Consider the following 24,493-nt stretch of genomic DNA (forward strand, 5'->3'; position numbering starts at 1 on the left):
AGGTAATCTTATTACTTGCTCAGAAAGACTGAACAGAATAGAGGTTTATCTCATCTCAAAGAAAATACCCTGCCCAGGAATATGATGTCCAGACATTAGGACATAAATGTGACTGCAGTAAAGGTGCTGCAGTATAAAACTATTCATTTATTAGGAACCCACAAGAAAGGCTGCTTTCCATTGATTTCAGTGGGCTTTGGATTAGTGCCTTAGTTACAGGCACTCTATACACTCTGATTACTGACAATCACTGCTAAGGCACCTAATGCTGTGCTCACAAACTTTGTATGGAGTGTGCAAGCTCTGTATTTGTGCATGCAACATTGCACATGGAAATTAGGTAACTGCATATCTACAGGGGAATTTATTTGCGTAGTTACACAACTTGCATGTGCAAATGTGGGGTCTCCAGCCATGATGTGCACACGTGCAAAATTTTGCAAGAGGAATTTAGGAACTGTCCCATTTCAAAGATTAACCTTGATAGTCAAGTAGGTTTTCTAATCAAACTCTGGGGTGGATTAGACAGTCCCCTGCCCTGGAGGGCCCTTTTCACTGTGTGGTAAACATTGGCAGGTCATGCAACTGAACGTCTGCTAGCACTGAAGGCACGCTGTTTCAGAAGCAGCAGTGTAATTGCACATCAGTATCCTGTAGTGTGTGTCCTTCTGGGATAACCTGAAGGGTAAAAAAAATATAGTATTTATCCATAAAGCTGATAAACTGCCAATGGTATATGCAAGATTTGGTCTGCTTTAACTTAAAAGAGAAATGAAAAATCAAATGAATTTTAAATGTATAGGATAAAGATTAATAAATCCCTGTGATAATTCATCACATTCCTCCAGTGCCCCTTTTAAACTTCTCTTTTCTATTGTTTAAACGCAATTGGCCAAAATCTATTGTCCTCAGTGGTGTTGCACCACAGATTAATTTGCTTCAATCCTCCTTTAAAAAGCACCTGTAGCCAAAGTGGTGACTGGAGGAAACTTTGTAGAGGCCATTGCTCAGCAGATCCCTTCAATTGGTCTTCGGGAATGTTAAGCAGCTGGAAATGCCTTGCTGGGCTAAGGCGATTAATTAGCTTCTCTGTCGCCTGCATTGTTCTCGCAGCTGGGAAGGAACTCTTTGGCCTTGATACTCTTCAAAAAAGCCTGTGGATTAAGCTCCTGGAGGAGATGTTCCTCGGCATGCCCAGTGAATTTCCTTGGGGGGATGAGATCATGCTGTTCCTAAATGTCTTCAATGGAGCCCTGATCCTTCACCCAGAGGACAGTGCCTTGCTGAGGCAGTACGCTGCCACTGTCATCAACACTGCTGTGCACTTCAACCATCTCTTCTCTCTCAGTGGGTACCAGTGGATCCTCCCCACCATGCTGCAGGTGAGTGTCTTCTTCCTACTGGTTAGCATCGAAGACTGAAGAGCTGCTGTGAGTCATCATACTCAGCGAATCAGCGAGCAATGCAAGCATTCTCCTGCTTCATCAGGGGTCTCTCTGATAAAGCAACAATAATAAACACACCCGAGTACTCAGTGCTTTCCATTGTTAAGAGTGCTTTACCAGCAGTACATACCTCATGGTGCTGCTGTGAGGTACATCATTAGCATCTTCCATTTTACAGGTGGGGAGACCAAGGCTTTGCCCAGGGTCAGTCACAGAACTAGTTGTAGAAGAATCATAGAAGATTAGGGTTGGAAGAGACCTCAGGAGGTCATCTAATCCAACCCCTGCTCAAAGCAGAACCAACCCCAACTAAATCATCCCAGTCAAGGCTTTGTCAAGCCGGGCCTTAAAGACCTCTAAGGAAGGAGATTCTACCACCTCCCTAGGTAACCCATTCCAGAGCTTCACCACCCTCCTAGTGAAATAGTGTTTCCTAATATCCAACCTAGACCTCCCGTACTGCAACTTGAGACCATTGCTCCTTGTTCTGTCATCTGCCACCACTGAGAACAGCCTAGCTCCTTCCTCTTGGAACCCCCCTTCAGGTAATTAAAGGCTGCTATCAAATCCCCCCTCACTCTTCTTTTCTGCAGACTAAACAAGCCCAGTTCCCTCAGCCTCTCGTCATCAGTCATTTGCCCCAGCCCCCTGATCATTTTCTTTGCCCTCTGCTGGACTCTCTCCAATTTGTCCACCTCCTTTCTGTAGTGGGGGGCCTGAAACTGGATGAAATACTCCAGATGTGGCCTTACCAGTGCTGAAAAGAGGGGAATAATCACTTCCCTCGATCTGCTGGTAATGCTCCTACGAATGCAGCTCAATATGCTGTTAGCCTTCTTTGCAACAAGGGCACACTGTTGACTCATATCCAGCTTCTCATCCACTGTAATCCCCAGGTCCTTTTCTGCAGAACTGCTGCTTAGCCAGTCGGTCCCCAGCCTCTAGCAGTGCATGCAATTCTTCCATCCTAAGTGCAGGACTCTGCACTTGTCCTTGTTGGAGCTCATCAGATTTCTTTTGGCCCAATCCTCCAGTTTGTCTAGGTCACTCTGGACTCTATCCCTACCCTCCAGCGGTATTGTATTTTGATTGTATATTTTGATTGTATATTGATCCCCATTTGCATTGGAGATCTGCCCACAGCATGCAAGGTGTTGTCCAAGCACATAGGAAAACAGTCCCTGCCCCAGAGGGCTTACAATCTAAGACCTTGATGTCACTAACTGTGAATCTACAGTGCATATCACGCACTAACTGGCCGTATGGACACCAGCAACCTGTTAGCCACCCAAACAACCTCCTCTGGGCTATGCTCACCCTTAATTTGCCTTGCAAGTTAACAATAGGTGCACCCCAGTCCCCGATCCCCTTTGAAGTCTTCCCTTATAGTGTTCAGCCCCTTATCCATTGAGCACTCACAATAATATCAGGAATGCAGTGTACACACCAGCTTGAATGAACAGTTCCTCATACAATACCACAGTGCTGAGATATACTTACAGTGAAAACAATAATCAATTTGTTATCAAAGATCAAGATTTAAGAGAGAGTGAATAAGGATAATGGAAACAGAAGGTTACATGTGATTTTTGTTCTATAACACGATTTCTAAAGTTAACTTAACAGTTAACCTTCAGTCTCAATAAGTTTCTCTCACCCCTTTTTGCAGCATTTCAACCAAGCCTGGTTGAGATCCCATTTCCATGCATATAAATACTTTGTCCATTTACTTCCTCGAGGCAGGACAAAGGGGTATCTTTTTATCTTCCCCAGAAAGTTCATTTTCTGCCCCCAGAAACTGAGCTCATCTCCTTGGTGTACACTCAGCTACTTTGTCTGCAGCCCCTGCCCAAGGCTACCCGTTGGACTTCTGTGGCATAGAAGGTCTTATGTGGGCTGTCTGTAATGTGGTGAAATCCACCCCAAATGTAGGAATTTAGTGGGGTTTGTTGCCTGACTACAGCAAGAGCAATATCGGTAGCTGTTTTTCAAGAAAACTTGTTATATCAACAGGGAAATAGAGCAGGCAGGCAATTTAAATAGAAAAGAGGCTACTAGCTAATTGTATGGTTTACAAAGCTCAGAGAAATTAACGATTGTTGAATCACACATCTAATCAAACACCTGCAGGGCAGGATTCTGGGGGCCAGTTATGAAGGAAATGTGGAAATATTCTTTTCAAGGTCCACAATATCTTGCAGAATTCACTGTTTTAATTGGATTGTCACTTCTGTACGCTTCCTCTTCCCTTTCCCCCCAGGTGTATGCTGACTACGAAAGCAACCCACAGTTACGCCAAGCAATTGAGTTTGCCTGCCGCCAGTTCTACATTCTGCATCGCAAGCCCTTTGTTCTGCAACTGTTTGCCAGTGTGGCTCCTCTGCTCGAGTTCCCTGTGAGTAAAACCTGATCCTTAGATTCACACTGGGGAGCATGGATATGCAGACAGGCTTCCACATGGGAGAAAGCAAGGGGAAAGCAGCTGGGAAAAAGAGGAGCTGTATGCTTGGAATTCTCATGGAAATCAAGAGCAATGTACTTGTTACACTAATCCCCTTAGGATCTATTAGTTGTTAACCAGGGGGCAGGGCTACTCAAGGAGAACAGGGTTTTATAAAACCAGCTCCTCAGTGACCAGAGGAGCTAGCAAACAGGAGTTTAGAGAGGGAGCGTGAAATCCAGACATACCTAACCTACTCTAAACCTATGCCAATAACCACCTGCCCTCCCAACAAAAAAAACCCTCCAAAACAAAACAAACAAAAAAAAGCTGCAGGCATAAAAACAATGCATGCACAAACCCAGAAGCAGAGTGGGGGCTATCCAGTTCATTTCACTGAATGCAGCATGTAGGATTACCTGCCCTATTGCCAGGTGGCGTATGTGTGAATTTGGTGCAAAGAGCTCATGGCCCTCAGAGACCGAGTAAGGGCTCTGAAGACCAGAGTGGCTGAACTATAGGAGCTAAAGGAGACAGAGAGGTACATAGATGAGACTTTCCAGCACACAGTAGAACCGTCTCACACCCAGTCTGATAGCCTCTGTGCTATTGAGGAGGATGGAAGTCTCAGGGAAGGAAAATATCCAACTGGAGTGGACGAAAATGATCCCATAGTTGAAACCCTCCTTTCAGATGATGTCATGGTATCCTCTTGCACTGAGGATACCTCTGAGGGAGAGAATCCCAGTTACTAGGAAGAGACAGGCAATAGGCTTGGTTGAAATGCTGCAAAAAGGAGTGAGAGAAACTTATTGAGACAGAAGGTTAGACTGCTAAGTTAACTTTAGAAATCGTGTTATAGAACAAAAATCACATGTAACCCTTCTGTTTCCATTGTCTTTATTCACTCTCTCTTCACTCTGCTAGGTAAGAGATTAAAGTCCAGACCCTCCACTCTCTTACCTAGCAGCCTAAATTTGGCTTCCAGAACTTCTCTCCTGCCTTTCCTGCAGGCAATTCACTATGCAGTTTTCCCAGTCATTGCAAACCCAACTATCTATATTTCTAATGATCTGATCCAGTATGATAAATTCAGTCATACTTTATATTAAATTCCTATTTTAAGGGTTTATAAAGAGTTAATAAATGATTAATAGCTGATGTAAGCATGGTATAGACATGATATATGGTTATAAGCAACCTATTCACCTGTTGGATTCTAGCAATTGATTAACTGTTTATTAACCTTTTATAAACTATTTATAAATGGAACCTTAACATAAAGTGTGACCATCAATTCTATAATCTTATGTTGGAAAAGAAACAATGAGCTTAAATTGCAGCAAGGGAGATTTAGGTTAGACATTATGAAAAACTTCCTAACTGTAAGGGCAGTTAAGTACTGGAACAAGTCACCTATGGTGGTTTTGGAATCTCTGTCACTGGAGGTTTTTTAATAACAGGTTAGACAAATTCCTGTCAGGGATGGTCTAGATAATACTTAGTCCTGCCTCAGTGCATGGGACTGAACTAGATAACTGATCAAGGTCCCTTCCAATCCTACATTTCTATGATTCTATGCTGGTGAATTTAAAGGCCCAGAGGGAGTTAGGGGCCTTGAGTATCTGTGACACCATTACGTCAGAGGACAGCACTTGAATGAACCCTTTGGAAGTAAAGATATACAATTTCCAGACTCAATTTCCACACCACGTTACCTTTGTTTGGAGAGTCAAACAGCGCACATATTGTTTTATATGATTACACTCCTGAACTAAACTTGTAAACGCTATGAACTCATGATTAAAACTGAACTGTTTCTGTCTGCAAATGAAGATACTTGGGATGCAAATAAAATAATAAAAAAATCAATAACAAATGGGTGTCATTTAAACAGGATGCTACAAACAATGGACCCAGCAAAGGAGTGTCAGCTCAGTGCCTGTTTGACCTGCTGCAGTCCCTAGAGGGAGATACACCTGACATTTTGGACATCTTAGAGCTGGTGAAAGCTGAAAAGCCTCTCAAATCATTAGGTAATAGCAAATCGTCCTTTTGTTATCCCCTGTATTCAAGAGACATGATTATTTATTTAGTATCTAATATGTTGACCCAGTAATATTTGCTGTAGGCTTTTTGTTTTTGAGTGCAGCAGTACCAGCTTCTTACACTTTACCCAGCTGCGAAGGTTAGGTTTGTCACAGTTGTCCATTTGGTTATTTGTTATATTTATATATTTATAAAAGGTTATTTATTTCACTGAAAAGCATTTTCTGTTGTGCTGAGAGAGAAAGTTTGAGACCAGCCACTGGCATTTTGAATTTTGTCAATGGGGAGTAAAGAACAAAGATCCCAAACAGGCTGTCTGCATCATGCAGACAAAATCAATGCAGTCCCCTACTCTGCTCCATGCTGGCAAGAAACAAAGGCATCAGATCCCCAGGATGGACATGGACACCAATCAGCAGTTATCTGGTGTTCTGCTCTGGGGTTTTGGTTCTGGCCCATCTCTATAGACATTACTTAGGGCTATTCAGAAACATGAAGGATCCTCCCTTCCTTCAGTAGTAGAAGCAACAGGATGCTACATTTAGCAATGCTGCTGCTTTGCTGTTTGTGGGGAAATAATGTTTGCTGCTACTGTATGGACCTTTCAACTATTTTTAGACCGTTAGGTTCACCTTATACACAAGCTGTTCATTACTGGAATCCCAGTAATGTGGGGTTCAAGGAACCATGAAGCCCTCTCAGATTTACAGGAAAGGTTGGTTATATTCTGGAATTTTGCAGTATTGTACAGCAGTACCACTAATTACCATATGAAATAATTAAGGGGTGCTGATATTGTCTTGCTCTTTCAGGAGCAAATTGCACAATACAGCATCTCTCAACCTGTTAAGTTTTAAAAGAAATTTAGACCAGAAAAGCTCTATAATTCTCCTTGGCTGGATTTTCAAAGGTTCCTAAGGGAGTTGGGCACCTTATTCCCTTAGGAATCTTTGAAAATCCCAGATTTATTTGTTTAAAATGAGACTATAAGGCAAAAAATTCAAACTTAGTTGCCCAATTCAGACACCTCTGACCAGATTTTCAGTTGCTCATCATCCAGAATTGGAATTTGATTTTCAAAAGAGTTCAGAAACCTAAATGAGTAGTCAAATTTTCAGAAGGGGGCATTGTGTGCTGAACTTGTTTGAAAATCTGCTCATAAGTGTCATAAAGGGAGTCCAGGGTACTTGAGCACTTGTGAAAATCTGGCCTTCATATAGGTGCCTTAATGACAGTTGAATTCTTGAAAATGCTGACCCATAAGGCCCAAATATTCAAAAGTGACCAGTAATTTTGGTTGCCTCTATTTTTGGGTGTCCAACTTGTGACATTCTAAGATAATTTCAGAAAGTGCTGAGCATCCACACTCTGAAAATCTGGACTCTTTGCAGTGTCTTGAGTTGGGAACCTAAAAATTGAGGCACTGAATGGTAGCATTTTCAAAAGCACCTAAGTCCCATTTTCAAAATGACCTGACCACTTAGGAGTCTAAGTCATTGGCTTTCAATGAGATTCAGGATCCTAAGTGCCTGAATCACTTTTGAAAATTGGACTTAAGTGCTCTTGAAAAAAATTATCTAAAATTGCTAGCTTCTTTTGAAAAAGTTGGCTGTAAATCCATATGTAGGCACTTAAATAAAAGTGACCTGATTTTCAGGGCATGAAACAAGTCCCACGTGGTCAGTGTCACATTTGATGTCAATTTTTAGTAAAATGGCAGTTAGCTGAGAAACAAAACTTGTCATTAAAACCTTTATTTTCATATGCAAATCAGAGTACATTGACAGTGGGCGAAATTCAAACTAGGACCTAAGTGGTGTATAGGCCTTATGCTCGCCCTTTGAATGAATTCCACCTGCCTCCATTTTCATTTATACCATTTGCATAAGTTATTCTCATCCCCTCAGATTTCTGCTATGGAAATGAGGATCTGACCTTTTCTATCAGTGAAGCCATCAAACTGTGTGTAACTGTGGTGGCATATGCTCCTGAATCATTTAGAAGGTAATATATCTTTGGTTTCTGTCTTAGTTTATGCATGCTTGGAAAGGAAAAAGAATAGCTTGGGGTGTGAGGGATAAAATACAGTTCAGTAGAAGTGGAGGTAAAGATTATGCAAGAGGATTCCAAGCATGGCTGCTTTTTGGTTTTTAGAAGAAAGTGTTATCTGTTCACAATCTTCTTCCGCTTAAAAAAAAAATACGAGTTTAAAGTTGGTGAAAGGTGCTATATTTGTAATGTTCTCTAGTGAAAAGTTTGGGAATTTAAATAAAACCTCTGTGTACTCAGCACATCTCTGGCAATTACCCAGGTTAAAACTGGCTGTTAAATCATTACAGCCCTATTCTTGCAAGAAAGCTTTAATAAATACAAGCAGACAAGACTTTGTTTTCGTATCTCATTTGAAAGAAAGCATCTCCAGCAGCAAGCACTGTCCCTCCCCTAACACCTTGCTGGGGCACTGGTACAGAAATGATTTGGGAGTGGGAGTCAGGAGACCTGGGTTGTCCCTGACTGCCACAGATATGATGTGTGCCCTTGGGCAGGTCACCTAGCCCTTCTATGCCTCGCTTTACCATCAGTAACGTGGGCATGATGATAGGAAACTCAGCTGTGTTCAGTCATCCTGGGTGCCTGGAATACACCCAAGCCCTCTAGCATCTGCTGCTGTCTAACCACTTTCACTGGTCAAGGAGGGCATCTGTGTGGGGAAGATGCTTTGTGGTTAGGGTCCTGGATGTCTGCTCTGGGACTCTAAATCATAGAGGACCCCAAAGAGTTCTCAACCCATAGGCGCCTTTCATAGAGCACAGCTCCCAAGCTGCCAACAGCCATATGGCTCGAGCCCCAGGCAGCCTGATGGACAGAGCAGCACTAGAAAGGCAATCACTCTACCCATCTATCTGTAGCCACAAGAAGGTTGGGGACTGCTGTCTGGTTTAGGTCTCTGTGGTCATGGAAGGGGAAAGTGAGGGAAGGAGCAGAGAGCCAGAGAGAAGAGGCAGACAAACACAGAGGGGAGGAGAATTGGGGAAACAGAGGGAAGCAGGTATGGAGGGAATTCAGGAGGGTAACCTGCGAGAAAAGGAATCTTTGGGATGGAAAATGAGTGTATTGGAATGAGAGACTGCATATGAACCAGATATGCAAATTAGTGCATTACACAATTGCATGGCATCTCTAGGCCTATATTTGAACAGGTATAACTCAGCCACCTTTGTAAAGATCCTCAGACTAAAGGTGCTGTCTTGAAACAAAGTAATTGTATTATATTCATTTCCTGCACCACCTGGATTTCCTTCAGCGGGGTCTCCCATCCGAGTACCTCTCAGGCCCAACTCTGTTTAGCTAGTGAGATATCATGAAATCACAGCCTGAGGTGAGATCCAGTGGCCCTTGGGTTGCTTTTGGACTCTCAAACCTCTGCCTGAAGTGAATTTCACTCTGCAGCACACTCCTCTCTAGCAAGATTGTGTGGTTTCTATTGTCCTAGCCTCCAGATGCTGATGGTCCTGGAAGCACTCGTTCCCTGTTACCTGCAGAAACTGAAGAGGCAGACCTCACAAGTGGAGACGGTGCCAGCTGCTCGTGAGGAGATTGCTGCTACTGCTGCTCTTGCCACTTCCCTGCAGGCTCTCTTGTATAGCGTGGAAGTTCTTACCAGGTAACTCCTGTGGCAGTCAGACTACAGACTGTACTTGTAACTCGCTGGACAACATGAGTCCAGGGAACTACATACTGTGAAGCTGTGTAGCATACATAGCATGCTAGTGTATAATGACTGCGCGCGGTAAAATTAGCACTGTGTTTTACCAGGTCCTGGTTCTGAGAGATTGTCTTCAATATGCTATTGATCTTTTCTATACAGGCCCATGACTGCCCCTCAAATGAGCAGGTGTGACCAAGGCCATAAAGGAGCCACAACAGCCAACCACACCATGTCAGCTGGGGTGAATACTAGGTAATTCCATTGGGTTTTCTTTTCAATCCATTGCTCCCACTAGCCTCTGTTGGAGTTTTGAAGTACAGGGTCCATCCTGTGTTCTGGGAACAGTTCTGAAGGCACTATGTGTGGGAGAGAGCAATCAGTCACTAAGGATGACAAAGCTTGAAGAGAAAAAAAAGCCCCAAAATGAACTGCTAAGTAAGCAACACCCCAATCCTGGATTCTCATTTTAAGACAATGTGACTGAACCGGAGAATGGGATACCAAATGGGGATGCTTACTCTAGATTCAGTCTCCTTTGTTCCCCTTGGCCCACCAGAGATTTTATTAACCAGATTAAAAATGTCCCTTTTTTGCTTCCCTCTGAGTTCAGTGCCAAACTTACAGTTGGACAGCTCCACTTTCAATAACAGCTGCAAGTGTGTGTATTCCTTCCTTCCTTGTTACTACAAACAGTGTCACCAAGAGGTAGAGCTCCATACTGCATTTCCAGTTGAAATGAATGGGGATTTGCATTTTCACTAGTTTACTTGCTGCTTTTCCTTTATGATCATCTTCTTCCAGTTGCCTTTATCTGGTTCCCTTTGCGGCTAGGCAGAGACAGCAAGGGAGAGGGTGGCACAAAATGCAGGAGAGAGCAGATATTGATGTGTTGTTTTTTCCCTACTTTGTTTGAAAACAACAGGAAGGAAATAAGGAAAGGAAAGTTTGAAGGGTTGTTTAACTAAAACCCAGTGGAGGTGTTGCCCATTACACTGCTTTATCACTCATGGCAAGGCAGTTCACATTAGGCTGCTGTAAGCACAAAACCTCCGGATATTACATTGTAGAGAAGGTGCTCATGAGAGGCACAAAAGCCTGGTACAAATAATTGGATTTTATGAATCTGTGTGGAGTGTAGTGCTGGCTAATGTATCCCTCCGTTGGATAGGTTACACGTTTCTGTGATCAGATTCTATGTTGTCACGTTGCTAGCCTACAAAGAGGTTACAAGTCCAGGTATTACCAACAGCTAAGGGAAATTCTCCTTTAATGCAAGTGGTAGAAGCCAGTGTTTTTGTAGCAAAAGATTCTGTTCTGAATTCTATTTCCCTTGCGGTATCTGTGTGGTTTAGATGGCAAATGTTGTGTTTGTATGTGCAATGGATGATCTAGACTAGCCCCATGGGCTACATATAAATAAAGAGAACCATTTTCTGAAGACAATCTAGATTGGTCCCTATCTCTTCTCCCCACATTGAACTAGCTAGGTATACAACCCCAGTTCTCCACGCTACTCCTCCATACCACAGTGTGACAACATGTATATGTTTAGGGCACAAAACTAGTCCAGTCACTGAAATCAGTGCATTAAGCCGTGGGATTGAGCCACCCATCCACTGATTGCAGTCTAAAAGTGGGAAACAAAGGTAGTAAAAATCTTAGACAATGCTCATTTTATTAGTCTTCAAAAATTGGACTACAATTACAGTAAAACTGTGCCCTGACAGATTGTTAAATTGTCTGTCTAGAGACTCTGATATTGTGTGGTTGGAAAATCTTCCTGGCTGAAATCTCCAGACTTTTCTGATAGAGAATTTTTAGTATTCTAAAAGCAAGTCAAAATATTTTTTCTAAAGCTCCATGTTTCAAATTTGTTTTCTCTGGGGTGTTTTCCTCATAACAGAAACTCAGTGGTTACAGCAGGAGTCTAGTGATACAAGACTTGATCACTGTTCCAGCTTCCAAACTATTCTTCCTGGGAGTCAAAAGCAAAAAAACCCAACAACAACAAAACAAACCCAACTCATGTTAGAAGAGTTTCTCTATTAGTTGAGATCTGTTCTCACAAAATAAAATGTTAGGAGGTAGACAGTTATGGGAAATATGATGATGCCATTCTATAAAACAAGGATATGTCCTCACCTGGAATACTGTGTGTAGTTCTGGTCACCATATGTCAAAAGGCTATGGCAGAACCAACGGGGATCAGAGACAGGCAATGAGAATGATTAGGGGAAGGGAACAGCCCTCATATGAAGATAGATTGAAAAAACTGTAATAATTTACCCTCCAAAGGAGATGAAGAAGAGGGGGCATGATAAAATTATGCAAAATACCAGATGGTGTAGACTCCAAAAACACAAAGCTTATGTTCTCTTTGTCTTGTAACCCAGAAAAAAGGACAATAGTAAATACTTTGGAGCAGGATATAAACCCTCATGTTTTAGGGTTTAAACCAATCTCTAATTATTATGGATTAGGATGAAATTTTTCAGGGGAGCAGCCTAGCTCTCATCTGTCTACTGTGGGGTTTCTTGCACCTTCCTCTGAAGTATCTGATGCTGGATACTGTGGGACAGAGGATCTGAACCAATATGCCAATTCTGATGTTCCTGAATTCCTATTTGGAATCACAGTGTCTGCATTTTCAACTTCCCAGGTACCCGGATCAAGGAGCCAAACTACACTTTATCAGGTACAGTAAGACCTACACCCCTTTTCCCTGGCATCTTGTGATGAACTCCTCCGAGATGGATTCCTAGTTCATCGGGTTCCACTTACAGTAATTGAGACAAGGGATGCTGTTTCAGGGGAAACCAGCAGAAGGTATTTCATTTAAACAAAGCTAATTCTCAGGAGGGTCCTGGAGGTAACAATTGCGCTCTCGCTCTCTCTCGCTCTCTCTCTCTCTCTCTCTCCTTACTACAAACACCAGCTGCTTTGTCTTCCTTTTGCAGAGCAGTGATTACCTACTGAAATACAGCCCTACCTGGTATGGAGGAGGGGTTCATTACAAATCTCCTCATTTACCAAGCTGTTTGTGTCATCTTCCAGCTATACATCATACACCCTCACTTTTTTTAATCCCCAGGGAAAACCTTCACTTGCTGGAGGAAGGCCAGGGTCTCCCCCGGGAGGAGCTGGACGAGCGAATTGCTAGGGAGGAATTCAGGAGGCCCAGGGAGTCCCTACTGAATATCTGCACTGAGTTCTATAAGCACTGTGGCCCTAGGCTGAAGATATTGCAAAACCTGGCTGGAGAGCCCAGGGTAACTTCCCTGGAGCTGCTGGATGTTAAGTCTCACATGAGGTACTCCACTTGCTGTACAAATCTATGTGTGCTTGTCTGTATAACAGTGAAGAAATGGTTTCAGAGTAGCAGCCGTGTTAGTCTGTATTCTCAAAAAGAAAAGGAGTACTTGTGGCACCTTAGAGACTAACAAATTTATTAGAGCATAAGCTTTCGTGAGCTACAGCTCACTTCATCGGAAAGCTTATGCTCTAATAAATTTGTTAGTCTCTAAGATGCCACAAGTACTCCTTTTCTTTTTTAGTGAAGAAATGCACGCTCTGTATACAGGATGCTGTATTCAATTCCAAGGGCAAGGCTGACTGAGCAATCTACATCGCTCAGCCTTGGGAATGGGCTATTTCAGTAGGCTTCCAATCAAGATATTTCAGTAGGCTTCCAATTGCTTCATAGATTCATAGATACTAAGGTCAGAAGGGACCATTCTGATCATCTAGTCCGACCTCCTGCACAGCACAGGCCACAGAATCTCACCCACCCACTCCTATGAAAAACCTCACCCATGTCTGAGCTATTGAAGTCCTTAAATCATGGTTCAAAGACTTCAAGGAGCAGAGAAGCCTCCCTCAAGTCAACCATGCCCCATGCTACAGAGGAAGGCGAAAAACCTCCAGGGCCTCTCCAATCTGCCCTGGAGGAAAACTCCTTCCCGACCCCAAATATGGCAATCAGCTAAACCCTGAGCATATGGGCAAGATTCACCAGCCAGATACTACAGAAAATTCTTTCCTGGGTAACTCAGATCCCATCCATCTAATATCCCATCTCAGGGGATTTGGCCTATTTACCCTGAATATTTAAAGATCAATTACTTACCAAAATCCCATTATCCCATCATACCATCTCCTCCATAAACTTATCGAGTAGAATCTTAAAACCAGATAGATCTTTTGCCCCCACTGCTTCCCTTGGAAGGCTATTCCAAAACTTCACTCCTCTGATGGTTAAAAACCTTCGTCTGATTTCAAGTCTAAACTTCCTGGTGGCCAGTTTATACCCATTTGTTCTTGTGTCCACATTGGTGCTGAGCTGAAATAATTCCTCTCCCTCTCCTGTATTTATCCCTCTGATATATTTATAGAGAGCAATCATATCTCCCCTCAGCCTTCTTTTAGTTAGGCTAAACAAGCCAAGCTCCTTAAGTCTCCTTTCATAAGACAAGTTTTCCATTCCTCGGATCATCCTAGTAGCCCTTCTCTGTACCTGTTCCAGTTTGAATTCATCCTTTTTAAACATGGGAGACCAGAACTGCACACAGTATTCCAGGTGAGGTCTCACCAGTGCCTTGTATAACGGTACTAAAACCTCCTTATCCCTACTGGAAATGCCTCTCCTGATGCATCCCAAAACCTCATTAGCTTTTTTCACAGCCATATCACATTGGCAACTCATAGTCATCCTATGATCAACCAATACTCCAAGGTCCTTCTCCTCTTCCGTTACTTCTAATTGATGCGTCCCCAACTTATAACTAAAATTCTTATTATTAATCCCTAAATGCATAACCTTACACTTCTCACTATTAAATTTCATCCTATTACTATTACTCCAGTTTACAAGGTCATCCAGATCCTCCTGTATAATATCCCGATCCTTCTCCGAATTGGCAATACCTCCCAGCTTTGTATCATCTGCAAACTTTATTAGCACACTCCCACTTTTTGTGCCAAGGTCAGTAATAAAAAGATTAAATAAGATTGGTCCCAAAACCGATCCATGAGGAACTCCACTGGTAACCTCCCTCCAACCTGACAGTTCGCCTTTCAGTAGGACCCGTTGCAGTCTCCCCTTTAACCAATTCCTTATCCACCTTTTGATGTTCATATTGATCCCCATCTTCTCCAATTTAACTAATAATTCCCCATGTGGCACGGTATCAGATGCCTTACTGAAATCTAGGTAAATTAGATCCACTGCATTTCCTTTATCTAAAAAATCTGTTACTTTTTCAAAAAAGGAGATTAGGTTGGTTTGGCACGATCTACCTTTTGTAAAAACATGTTGTATTTTGTCCCATTTACTTCAATGTCCTTAACTATTTTCTCCTTCAAAAATGTTTTCCAGAACCTTGCATACTACAGATGTCAAACTAACTGGCCTGTAGTTACCTGGATCACTTTTTTTTCCTTTCTTAAAAATAGGAACTATATTAGCAATTCTCCAATCATTCGGTACTACTCCTGAGTTTACAGATTGATTAAAAATTCTTGCTAATGGGCTTGCAATTTCAGGTGCCAATTCCTTTAATATTCTTGGATGAAGATTATCTGGGCCCCCTGATTTAGTCCCATTAAGCTGTTTCAGTTTTGCTTCTACCTCAGATATGGTAATATCTACCTCTATATCCTCATTCCCATTTGTCATGCTACCATTATCCCCAAGATCCTCTTTAGCCTTATTAAAGACTGAGGCAAAGTATTTGTTTAGATATTGGGCCATGCCTAGATTATCTTTAACCTCCACTCCATCCTCAGTGTTAAGCGGCCCCACTTCTTCTTTCTTAGTTTTCTTCTTATTTATATGGCTATAGAACCTTTTACTATTGGTTTTAGTTCCCTTTGCAAGGTCCAACTCTACTCAACTTTTAGCCTGTCTCACTTTATCCCTACATGTGCTTCAGTTCCACAAAAAGGGAGATGAAACATGGGGAGGAGGGGATGGGGAAAGACAGCAAGTTCTAGTATCCCAAGGAGTGGAAAGTGTGTGCTAGAGTTATGAATGCAGAGGGAGGAGGATTCTGAACACAGACATATAGGGAAGTGGGTTCATCTCAGGGATTTGCCATTTTCATTCCCTGACTCTTAATTTTTCATAAAACCAAAAGTAACCACTTGCTTTTTTTTTTTTGTTCTAAGAAACCCAGTCTCCTTCCTTGTCCAACAATTACTCTTGTCACGCTGGCAGAGTCTTGCAGAAACTGTATTTGGTGTTCCCTAGATTGTGTCTGATTCCCTTTGCATTTCCTGGAGATTTCATACACTCACAACCAGTGGCAGAAGTTCATACTATCAAGTATTTTGCTGAAGTTGGCAGTTGACTTGAGAGTCACTAAAACGTGCATGTATTTGCTTGATCATTATTTTTCCACATGGGTGGGGCATGTATAATATTTGATATAATAACAAAAAATAATCTGCAGGTGAAAAGACATCCTATTGGGTATTTTTGGTTCTACCTCCACTGCCGGTGTGTTCTGATGGCGCAGGTATTTTCTGAGTGATCCCTGGTAATAAAATATCATATTGCCCCTATATAAATCCATGGTATGCCCACATCTTGAATACTGCATGCAGATTCAGTCGCCCCATCTCAAAAAAGATATATTGGAATTGGAAAAGGTTCAGAAAAGGGCAACAAAAATTATTAGGGGTATGGAACAGCTGCTGTATGAGGAGAGATTAATAAGACTGGGACTTTTCATCTTGGAAAAGAGACGACTAAGGGGGGATACAATAGAGGTCTATAAAATCATGTCTGATGTGGAGAAAGTAAACAAGGAAGCTCATAACACAAGAATTAGGGGTTACCAAATGAAATTAATAGGCAGAAGGTTTAAAAGAAACGAAAGGAAGTATTTTTTCACACAACGCACAGTCAACCTGTGGAACTCCTTGCCAGAGGATGTTGTGAAGGCCAAGTCTATAACAGGGTTCAAAAAGGAACTAGATAAGTTCATGGAGGATAGGTCCATCAATGGCTATTAGCCAGAATGGGTAGGGATGGTATCCCTAGCCTCTGCCAGAAGCTGGGAATGGGCAACAGGGTATGGATCACTTGATTAGCTGTTCTGTTCATTCCTTCTGCGGCACCTGGCATTGACCACTGTCGGAAGACAGGATACTGGGCTAGATGGACCTTTGGTCTGACCCAGTGTGGTCGTTCTTATATAATTGTGTGTACTGTATCCTGTTATACAATGAAAATCAGGACTAATATGGGACAGTTTTAATGTAGCTCTCACCATAACTTGAGGTTATCAGCATCCTCTGAATGCTTTCAGAGGATATCATTGGACGCTTCAGGATTGTTCCTTGAACTAAAAGCGACTAAACACTGATAGGCCAGATTCACTGGGGAAGGGAGCAAAGATGGTTTTAAACCAATCTTCTGCCCCCCCATTCCTGGGGCTGGTTTGATCTCCAGAGTAAAGTAGAGCTCTGAATTATATCAGGCTGTCCACAGTCCCAAAGAGCCATTCTGACAGCCAGTTATATCCAGGCCCCAATCAGATACCTTTTCACCCTTACACTGGAGGCTGGGGTATAGGGGCTGGTGTAGACCCCCCAGTTCAGCTCTGTGCTACCCAGAGATTCCCCTTACACAAAGGGAATCCTCAGAAGGCGGATCTATGTTTTTTATGATGATTTGCACCACTGGAGACATTCAAAGGTGCTGCAGTGGGGTGCAGAACCTATCCCAAAGAATTTGCCGGACAGCTTCTTTCATAGGTAGAGGTCTCTGGATGAAAATCAGCTCCACAGGAAACGTATTTTTGTGTAATATTAATTTAGATTTTGTTTCGCAAATTCCTGCAATTTCACCTCCATTTTTTATGTACGATCTGAACAGAATGCCTTTTTTTTTTGTACAGTAAAGAGAGTCGTATTTAGTGGTTAGTGGTTAACTCTTCAACACAGGACTTCCTTCTTTCAGTAGATGCATGAAATTCTTGTGTGGTGCATGGCCAGAACATAAACTGATTTAAATACAGGTGGATGTATGTGGTCTGGCAGTGTGTAGATCATTGTAATATATTCTCCTCTGGAAAGTAAGTGCTAGAGAATATCAAAAATAGGAAGGAATTATTATTTGTACAGCCCCAATTTGTAGTACAAATTCTCCAAATATTTCCTATTGACTTCAGTGAGCTTCAGGAATGTACATCCAATGCAAGGATTTATCTCATAGCATAACATTAAGTGAGGGGTGTGGATCTTCCATACTACATTGTTATCCTTGTTTTGCCTTTGCACACCGTATAAGGTGTCTCAGTTTGCACAGGCTGGAACTATTTTCTGTTTTCTACTAATATGGAAACTTTGTTTTCATGGGTTTGTATGCGTTGGAGTCACTGAACTAAGCCCATCTTTGTATTGTTCATCAGATGACTTAATAATGTCATCAGTGAATTTTGTTGAAAGATTATAATGAATCAGGAAGTAGGGGAGTAGGTGGTAAAGCTGCTCATGGACATTTCTGCCTGTTTTCCAAGGTGGAAGTCCTTAAGAGATCAGAAGTTATCATAATGGAGCTGAGGGTCTAAATCACTGAAGACACGGTGTAAGCTAGCTATGAGTAATGTGACTCCTCTATTGCTGAACCAGAAAATTGCTGGTTCAGTTTCAGTGCTAGAAATGACTGGCTTGCTGGGACTGATACAAATACAGTCTCATCCATAGTTAGCATGAAATCAAATGGTGGGTCATCTTTTTCTCCAAGGAATTTATAGCGGAAATTTTGAGGATTCCCCTTTGAGAGCTGTGAGGGCCCCTGGAGCTTTAGTGGACTGTTCTGAGGAAGGGATGGGAAAATCCAGTCTCAGATTCAAAGAACAAATGACAGCTACAAAGAGATTTTTTTAAAAAAATCTTCTACACTACACTTAAAGACTAGACTGTCTTTAGAATTTGAAGCCTGCCGGATAAAACTGATCATAGTCACATATAACAAGATACAGTAGGTGACTTTTTTGCCTAACCAACTTGCATTAAAATCAGATCCATGCTTAGGGTGGGGTCTAAATAGCAAAGAGAATGTGTTTGGATTTTTTTCAGGTGCCATAGTTGAATCAAAAGTAAGAAACTCAAAACTCAAGAAACTCAAGAAACACAAAAGCTGATAACCATTAGGATTCTCTGTGTAGATCTAAACTCCCAATCACCTTTGCCAAAACAATATATGACTGGGGTGGGGGGGGGGAGATTTTTGTTAATGTGCAGGTAAAAGAAGATCATGTGGCTTTTCCAAATCCCTATTACCACATTGTTAATAATATTATAAATGACCATAAAATAATCCCTACCTATGCAGAAAAAATATGGAATAGTGTTGAGCTGTTTAACCATAAGTTAAATTCATTCAAGAATGACAGTGCTTCCAAAAGGTGGATCTCACACAGTTAAGGAGCTGTGGCATTTTGGCACTACATAGCAACAAGATTTCAGGCAGTACATTCCCTATGCTATCTGGGTTATGGCTTCCTGCTAGGAGCTGTATCTCTGCTTTAGTATTCTTCAGCCGTTGCATAGCACATTAATTTCAGCCTAAGACAGAGCTAGAAAAGCACCTGAAGCCTCAGGATATAATTTCTTTCTCCTCAAACAATATTTTGTGCATGCTTTATGGCTGTTTTTTCTTCAGATTTTTTCCTGAGCCTTTTCCCCATCTTTCCCTTGGTGGCCTGCTGAGTGGAGCTACGAGGAAATACCCTTCCAACACATAGTACTGGTCCCCAAGATTCACCTTTCCAAGGTTGTTACTAGAGCTAGTTGAGCAGTTTTCAACAGAACAGTTTTCTGTTGGACAATTTAGTTTTGTCAAAATGGAAACATTTTGTGGGAATGTGTCAATTTCAGCACATCAAAAAAATATTACAGCAAGTCTTCAAGTATCTGTTTAACTGCTTTTCATATTCCAAGCATGAGGTAAATGCTACCAGGGGTGCCGGTGGGAGATACTGACACCCCATAAGCATGGCTATCTGGGAGAGTCAGAAAGAGCCAAAAAAGTAATAAGTGAGGCTAGTGGGAGAAACAAAATGAAGCATGTTGGGAGAAATAATCCTATACACAACACAGATTACATGGATCTGTGAACCACATAATTTTTTAAAGTTAAATGCATCTAAATTGCATAAAAATCCACAGTCGTCCCCTTATATCGACCTGGTAACATTACAAAAAGACAAACCACTCCAGCTTCACTGACATATTACAGGTAATTGCAGCAAGCTAACAAAGACCCTTCATTGGGATTGCCCATATTGTATATTATTATCAGTGGAACACAGATACTATGATACCACTGTTTTAATAACATGAACTGGCTTTTCTCTATGTTCCTTTTGGTGCAATTTACCAATCTACTATCCACGTAAACATGCACATGATGATGTATTCCTTATATACTATACATAAACATGAATAAATATTGGTTCCACAAGAAGCTTCTTAAGGGGCCAGGAATGTGTGATCATTTGACCTCAGAGTTTAAATTGCAGTGCTCTTTCCTCAAATATCCTTCTGTTAAAAGAGATTGGTGATACCTCCACCAGGCGGTCGAGAAGCTCACATTGCAGAGTATCAGATTTCCCTCTTAACAAGCCATAATTTTAGGTTGGCAGAAATTGCACATTCCCTTCTGAAGCTGGCACCTTATGATACCCAGACGATGGAAAGCCGAGGGCTCCGGCGCTACATCATGGAGATGCTGCCCATCACCGACTGGACAGCCGAGGCCGTGAGACCTGCCCTTATCCTCATCTTAAAGCGATTGGATCGTATGTTCAATAAAATTCACAAGATGCCTACTTTGAGGTGAGCAGGTGTAACGGAAACCTTTGGGTCCGTTTCTGATGTTGCAAGCCTTGAAGTAAGGGTATGTCATTTTATTGACAATGTCATGCTGCACTGAATTTTTACAGCAAAACAAAACAAAACTAAGATGCATTTCTCCTGTTGGTGTATATTTGTCACCATTTTTCTTGGTGCCGGCTTCCGGGCAGCCATAGGGGAAATGCATATTTTACTGAGAATGACCCATAAGAAATCATGGAAATCTAACACCGCCCTCTCTCCCAAAATAAGTCTTCAGGCTATAAAGATTCTCATTATCTCTCTGTGTCTTTTACATTTGCTGTTTTAAAAAACATAAAGTTAAATTATGGGAAGAGTATTTTTAAAGTCCGTGGTTACAATATCAATCCTGTAAGGCTCTGTACAAATGATCAAAAATAGTCTTGGCCTGTAGTACCATTCAAATGCACCTGTCAATAGAAGACATGAGTGTAGGAATCTCCTCTAGCCAGTGAATGGTGAAAGCAGCATCACAAGAAGCAATATGGGAGGCTCCAGGGAATGATAATAGAACATGCGGCCTTTTGACCTCACTCGTGACTTCAATCCAGGTTAGTAGCATAAAAATCCCCATCTGATGGCCTTTGGGTGGCCTGTGTCAAAGAAGTTGGTAGTCTCGGTCCGGTCCCTTCTGGACAAATGCCCACATTGCAAAAACCACCATGCCAGTTTTCTTGAATTGGTAACCTTGTTAGTAGTGTTAGCTGAGAGGCCAAGGATGGAAGGGTACGGAGACTGAACTACTCTCTCTCAAATACCATTGATCCCACCGTAGAACATCTGAAATTCTGATCATGAGGAGTGCCGCAGGCACCAAGCGGGATGGGGAGATATGATCTTTCTCCCTGCCCCTCTTCTCCCACCTTCCTACTGCATTCCCCTTCATTAAAAGAAACCTTTTTCATAAAACCCTGCCCTGGCAGGGAATTGGGGCCCACTTTTAATGCTGCCTCATCTTGCCAGTGCTGTTTTTTGCCATTATCTTGCTGTCTTTTCTACCATCCCTTCTTCATCTTGGGTCCAAAAAAGCAGCCCAGGGTTTTTAAAACAAATTTCCAAAAGCCTCTCTCTCTTTGTAACCTGTTCGCAGGTTGCTGAGCAGCTGGAATCCCTGTCATAGCCTCCCAGTTACTCCAGCTGCACCTGTACCAAGCCACCTGACTAGAACTGTGCCTTCTGACAGGCCCAGGCCCCGGCACAGGTGGAGCTGTTGGGTCACTCACCTTCCTTCTACCAGCTGACCCAAATGCACGAACCGGCTTTCACATAGTTTGGCCAATCAAGCTATTACATGGTGAGCAGGGCGGCAAGCACCAGTCCAGCTCAGTGCTGCTGCTTAAAGGAGCAGGCCGTTTGACCCACTGGAACTCACTGGACCCATTTGTAGGTTTTGAACAGCTTCCTAGAGGTGTCCAGCTCAGAAATGGGAGTCTGAGTCTGATCTGGATGGTATAAGCGTTGGAGCACAGGTTCACTATTTGATGGCGTTCCTGTTTGGGGAAATCCTGACAGGGATTGACCTACGTGTCCCCAGGTATATATCTGTGGTACAGTATCTGGCTTACATACTGCATACCTGGTACTCCCTGGGCGAAGGAGCCTTTTAAGGAGTCTACCATGGAATCTGACTGGAAATCTGATACAGTAGTACTACATCCTCTAGTAACGCAGTGTCTGCCTCATCCTTGCCCCCAGCATCCAGGGATTACTCACCCTGCCGCACAGACTTGGGAGTTATACTCCCATCCAAAGAGAGAGCCTCTGGGGATCAGGGGCATGGGAAGCACATTCATGCTGCCTGTGTTGTAACTGGTAAAAGAGATCTTCTGTCTCCAGGGCTCTCAATCTGGCTTCTTTTACAGACTCTAAAATCACTATAAAGGAAAAAGCAATCAGTAAGGGATGTAGTTAGGGCAGGTTATTGGTTCTGTCCTGCTTGGGGGAGATGCAGAAGGTGAAGTCTGTAGTGCTCCGTCTGTCTGTGCTCTGGGCTCAGGCTAAGTGGGAGTCCCCACAATGTAGCAGACTAGGCTATGCAATAGTGGGGGAGGAGATATTCCTAACTCCTGGAGTTTGTTCCACTCAAGGTTTTGTGGTGAAGTCTACATTAAATCAACAGGGATTTCACAGGCCCCAGTGGAATGACTGTGTCCATCTGCCTCAGCAACGGCAGCACAGCTTCCCTAAGTGTAAAACAAGCAACAGTCATCAGACAAGTTCTGAGCTGGCTGTCTCATGGATGTCCCAGTTTGCACTCACAGGCTCGCTTGCAAAGGGGAAAAGTTAGGGTTTGAATCCTAATCCACTCATCCTCTCTCTTTCTCTCTCTCTGTTTTTGTTGTGACGGTTTTTGTGTCACTAATCCAGCGGGGCAGGAGTGCCTCTGCTACCTTCCCAGTCTCATCTCTAACTCCCAATGTGTTCTGTGCTCTCTGAACAACGTGGGTAAAACTGTTACCCCTGGAATGCACCTTGTTGCCATCATGGATGTCGTTGCTGTCTTAAACGTTCCTTGTTGGAGTCACCATGTATCAGTCACCTTGTTTCGGCGTGTCTGGTGGGGGAGCCAAACAGCTAACGGCACCTACTGTTGTATTCCAGGCGACAGGTTGAGTGGGAGCCTGCCAGCAATTTGATTGAAGGGGTTTGTTTGACACTTCAGAGGCAGCCAATCATATCCTTCCTGCCTCACCTTAGGTCACTGATCAATGTCTGTGTCAATCTGGTGAGTAGCCAAGTGGCAATATTATGAACCTTTGCTAAGCTTCATTCTGCTGTTGACTTTTCTGGACTGAAGATTAAAGTTGATCCCTTTTCCTGTCACCTATCCACCTGTGCAAGCAGACTTCCCAGGTGACACCAGAGATAGTGAGGTACATTTTTAAAGTGGTGCATGGGAAGATACAGGAACTGATCCCCAGGGTCAAGTGATTTATTTGTGTTACTTCCCATGCACCACTTTTGAAAATCCACCTCTGCATGTTGCGCTGAGAGTTGAGGGCTGCAAGTTGGAGAGTGGGGTGGTGGAGACTGCACACACCTGGCAGCAATGGGAGGGTGGGGCTAGGGGCAGTTTCAGTTTATAGCCGGGAAGGCTACTTTACTGCTCTGTAAAAGGGCATTGAGTGGCTAGTTAGAGGGTTACATGAGTGGATTCACTCTGCCATTTGTAATGTCCCTGGTTTGATCTAGTGCAGGCTTTTGTTGTACAATGTTCAGTTCTCATCCTTAATCAATACACAGTAATGTTGATGTGTGTTTTATACTTGAGCACAGACAGCTTTTGTAGTTTTCGTGACTAGAGAGATGGTATGCACAGAACTTTGGAGCCTGTCTGACCATTTGATAGTGATAAGAAATAGTTACATGTAATATTGCTTCTAAGACCATGATACCTAGGAAGTATCAAGTCAATGGAGCTATGACCGTTTATTCCAGCGGAGGATGTTTCAGTCTGAGTTGGAAGAAATACCAGTATTGGGGGAAATGGATATAGTAGCATTTTTAGTTTCATTTGGGTTAAAAATATTGACTTTGAGTTCTAGAATGAAAAAGTGTGGCCTTTTTTTTTTTTGATGCTTTGGAAAAGCTGATGAAGTCGATGATTGCGCTGAAGAGCTTAAAAACAAAATAAAAACGCATTTCTACCTTGGCCATGTTGGCATTCATCCACATTTTTATCTTCATTCCAGATCCACACAGCGTTTACATACAATGCAAGGGGGTGGTGAGGAGCTCCAGTAATGGCAGGAGTTCTAGTGGCTCCTTTGTTGTTTTGGCAGCCGTGTTTGCTCAATGGCTATTTGGAGACCTTTTGTCTGGAGCCAGCTTTGAAAATTTGACCCTTTACACTACTCAGCGTTGCACCAATAGCAGTAAACAGCCCCCCAAAAAATGGTAGCCAGGAACATGGGGAAGTCTTTAAATAAAAAGAATAGGGGGTTTTCACCTCTGAATTTAAGCCTA

At 42.6% G+C, this 24,493-nt stretch overlaps 1 protein-coding gene across 14 annotated transcripts in view; it reads left to right on the forward strand.

Annotated features, from left to right (window-relative positions):
- Positions 1-24,493, forward strand: part of UNC80 (unc-80 homolog, NALCN channel complex subunit) — a 192,360-nt gene that overhangs the window by 135,820 nt on the left and 32,047 nt on the right. For all 14 annotated transcript variants that reach the window (XM_038421372.2, XM_038421379.2, XM_038421373.2 and 11 more), the window contains 10 exons: positions 1,114-1,382; positions 3,706-3,840; positions 5,783-5,921; positions 7,842-7,938; positions 9,428-9,598; positions 9,803-9,895; positions 12,303-12,338; positions 12,735-12,953; positions 20,288-20,488; positions 23,129-23,252. In XM_038421372.2, the coding sequence (XP_038277300.1) occupies positions 1,114-1,382; positions 3,706-3,840; positions 5,783-5,921; positions 7,842-7,938; positions 9,428-9,598; positions 9,803-9,895; positions 12,303-12,338; positions 12,735-12,953; positions 20,288-20,488; positions 23,129-23,252 (1,484 nt within the window). The remainder of the gene's footprint in view (positions 1-1,113; positions 1,383-3,705; positions 3,841-5,782; positions 5,922-7,841; positions 7,939-9,427; positions 9,599-9,802; positions 9,896-12,302; positions 12,339-12,734; positions 12,954-20,287; positions 20,489-23,128; positions 23,253-24,493) is intronic.

The sequence above is a fragment of the Dermochelys coriacea genome, chromosome 11, assembly GCF_009764565.3.
Source record: "Dermochelys coriacea isolate rDerCor1 chromosome 11, rDerCor1.pri.v4, whole genome shotgun sequence".
NCBI lineage: Eukaryota > Metazoa > Chordata > Testudines > Dermochelyidae > Dermochelys > Dermochelys coriacea.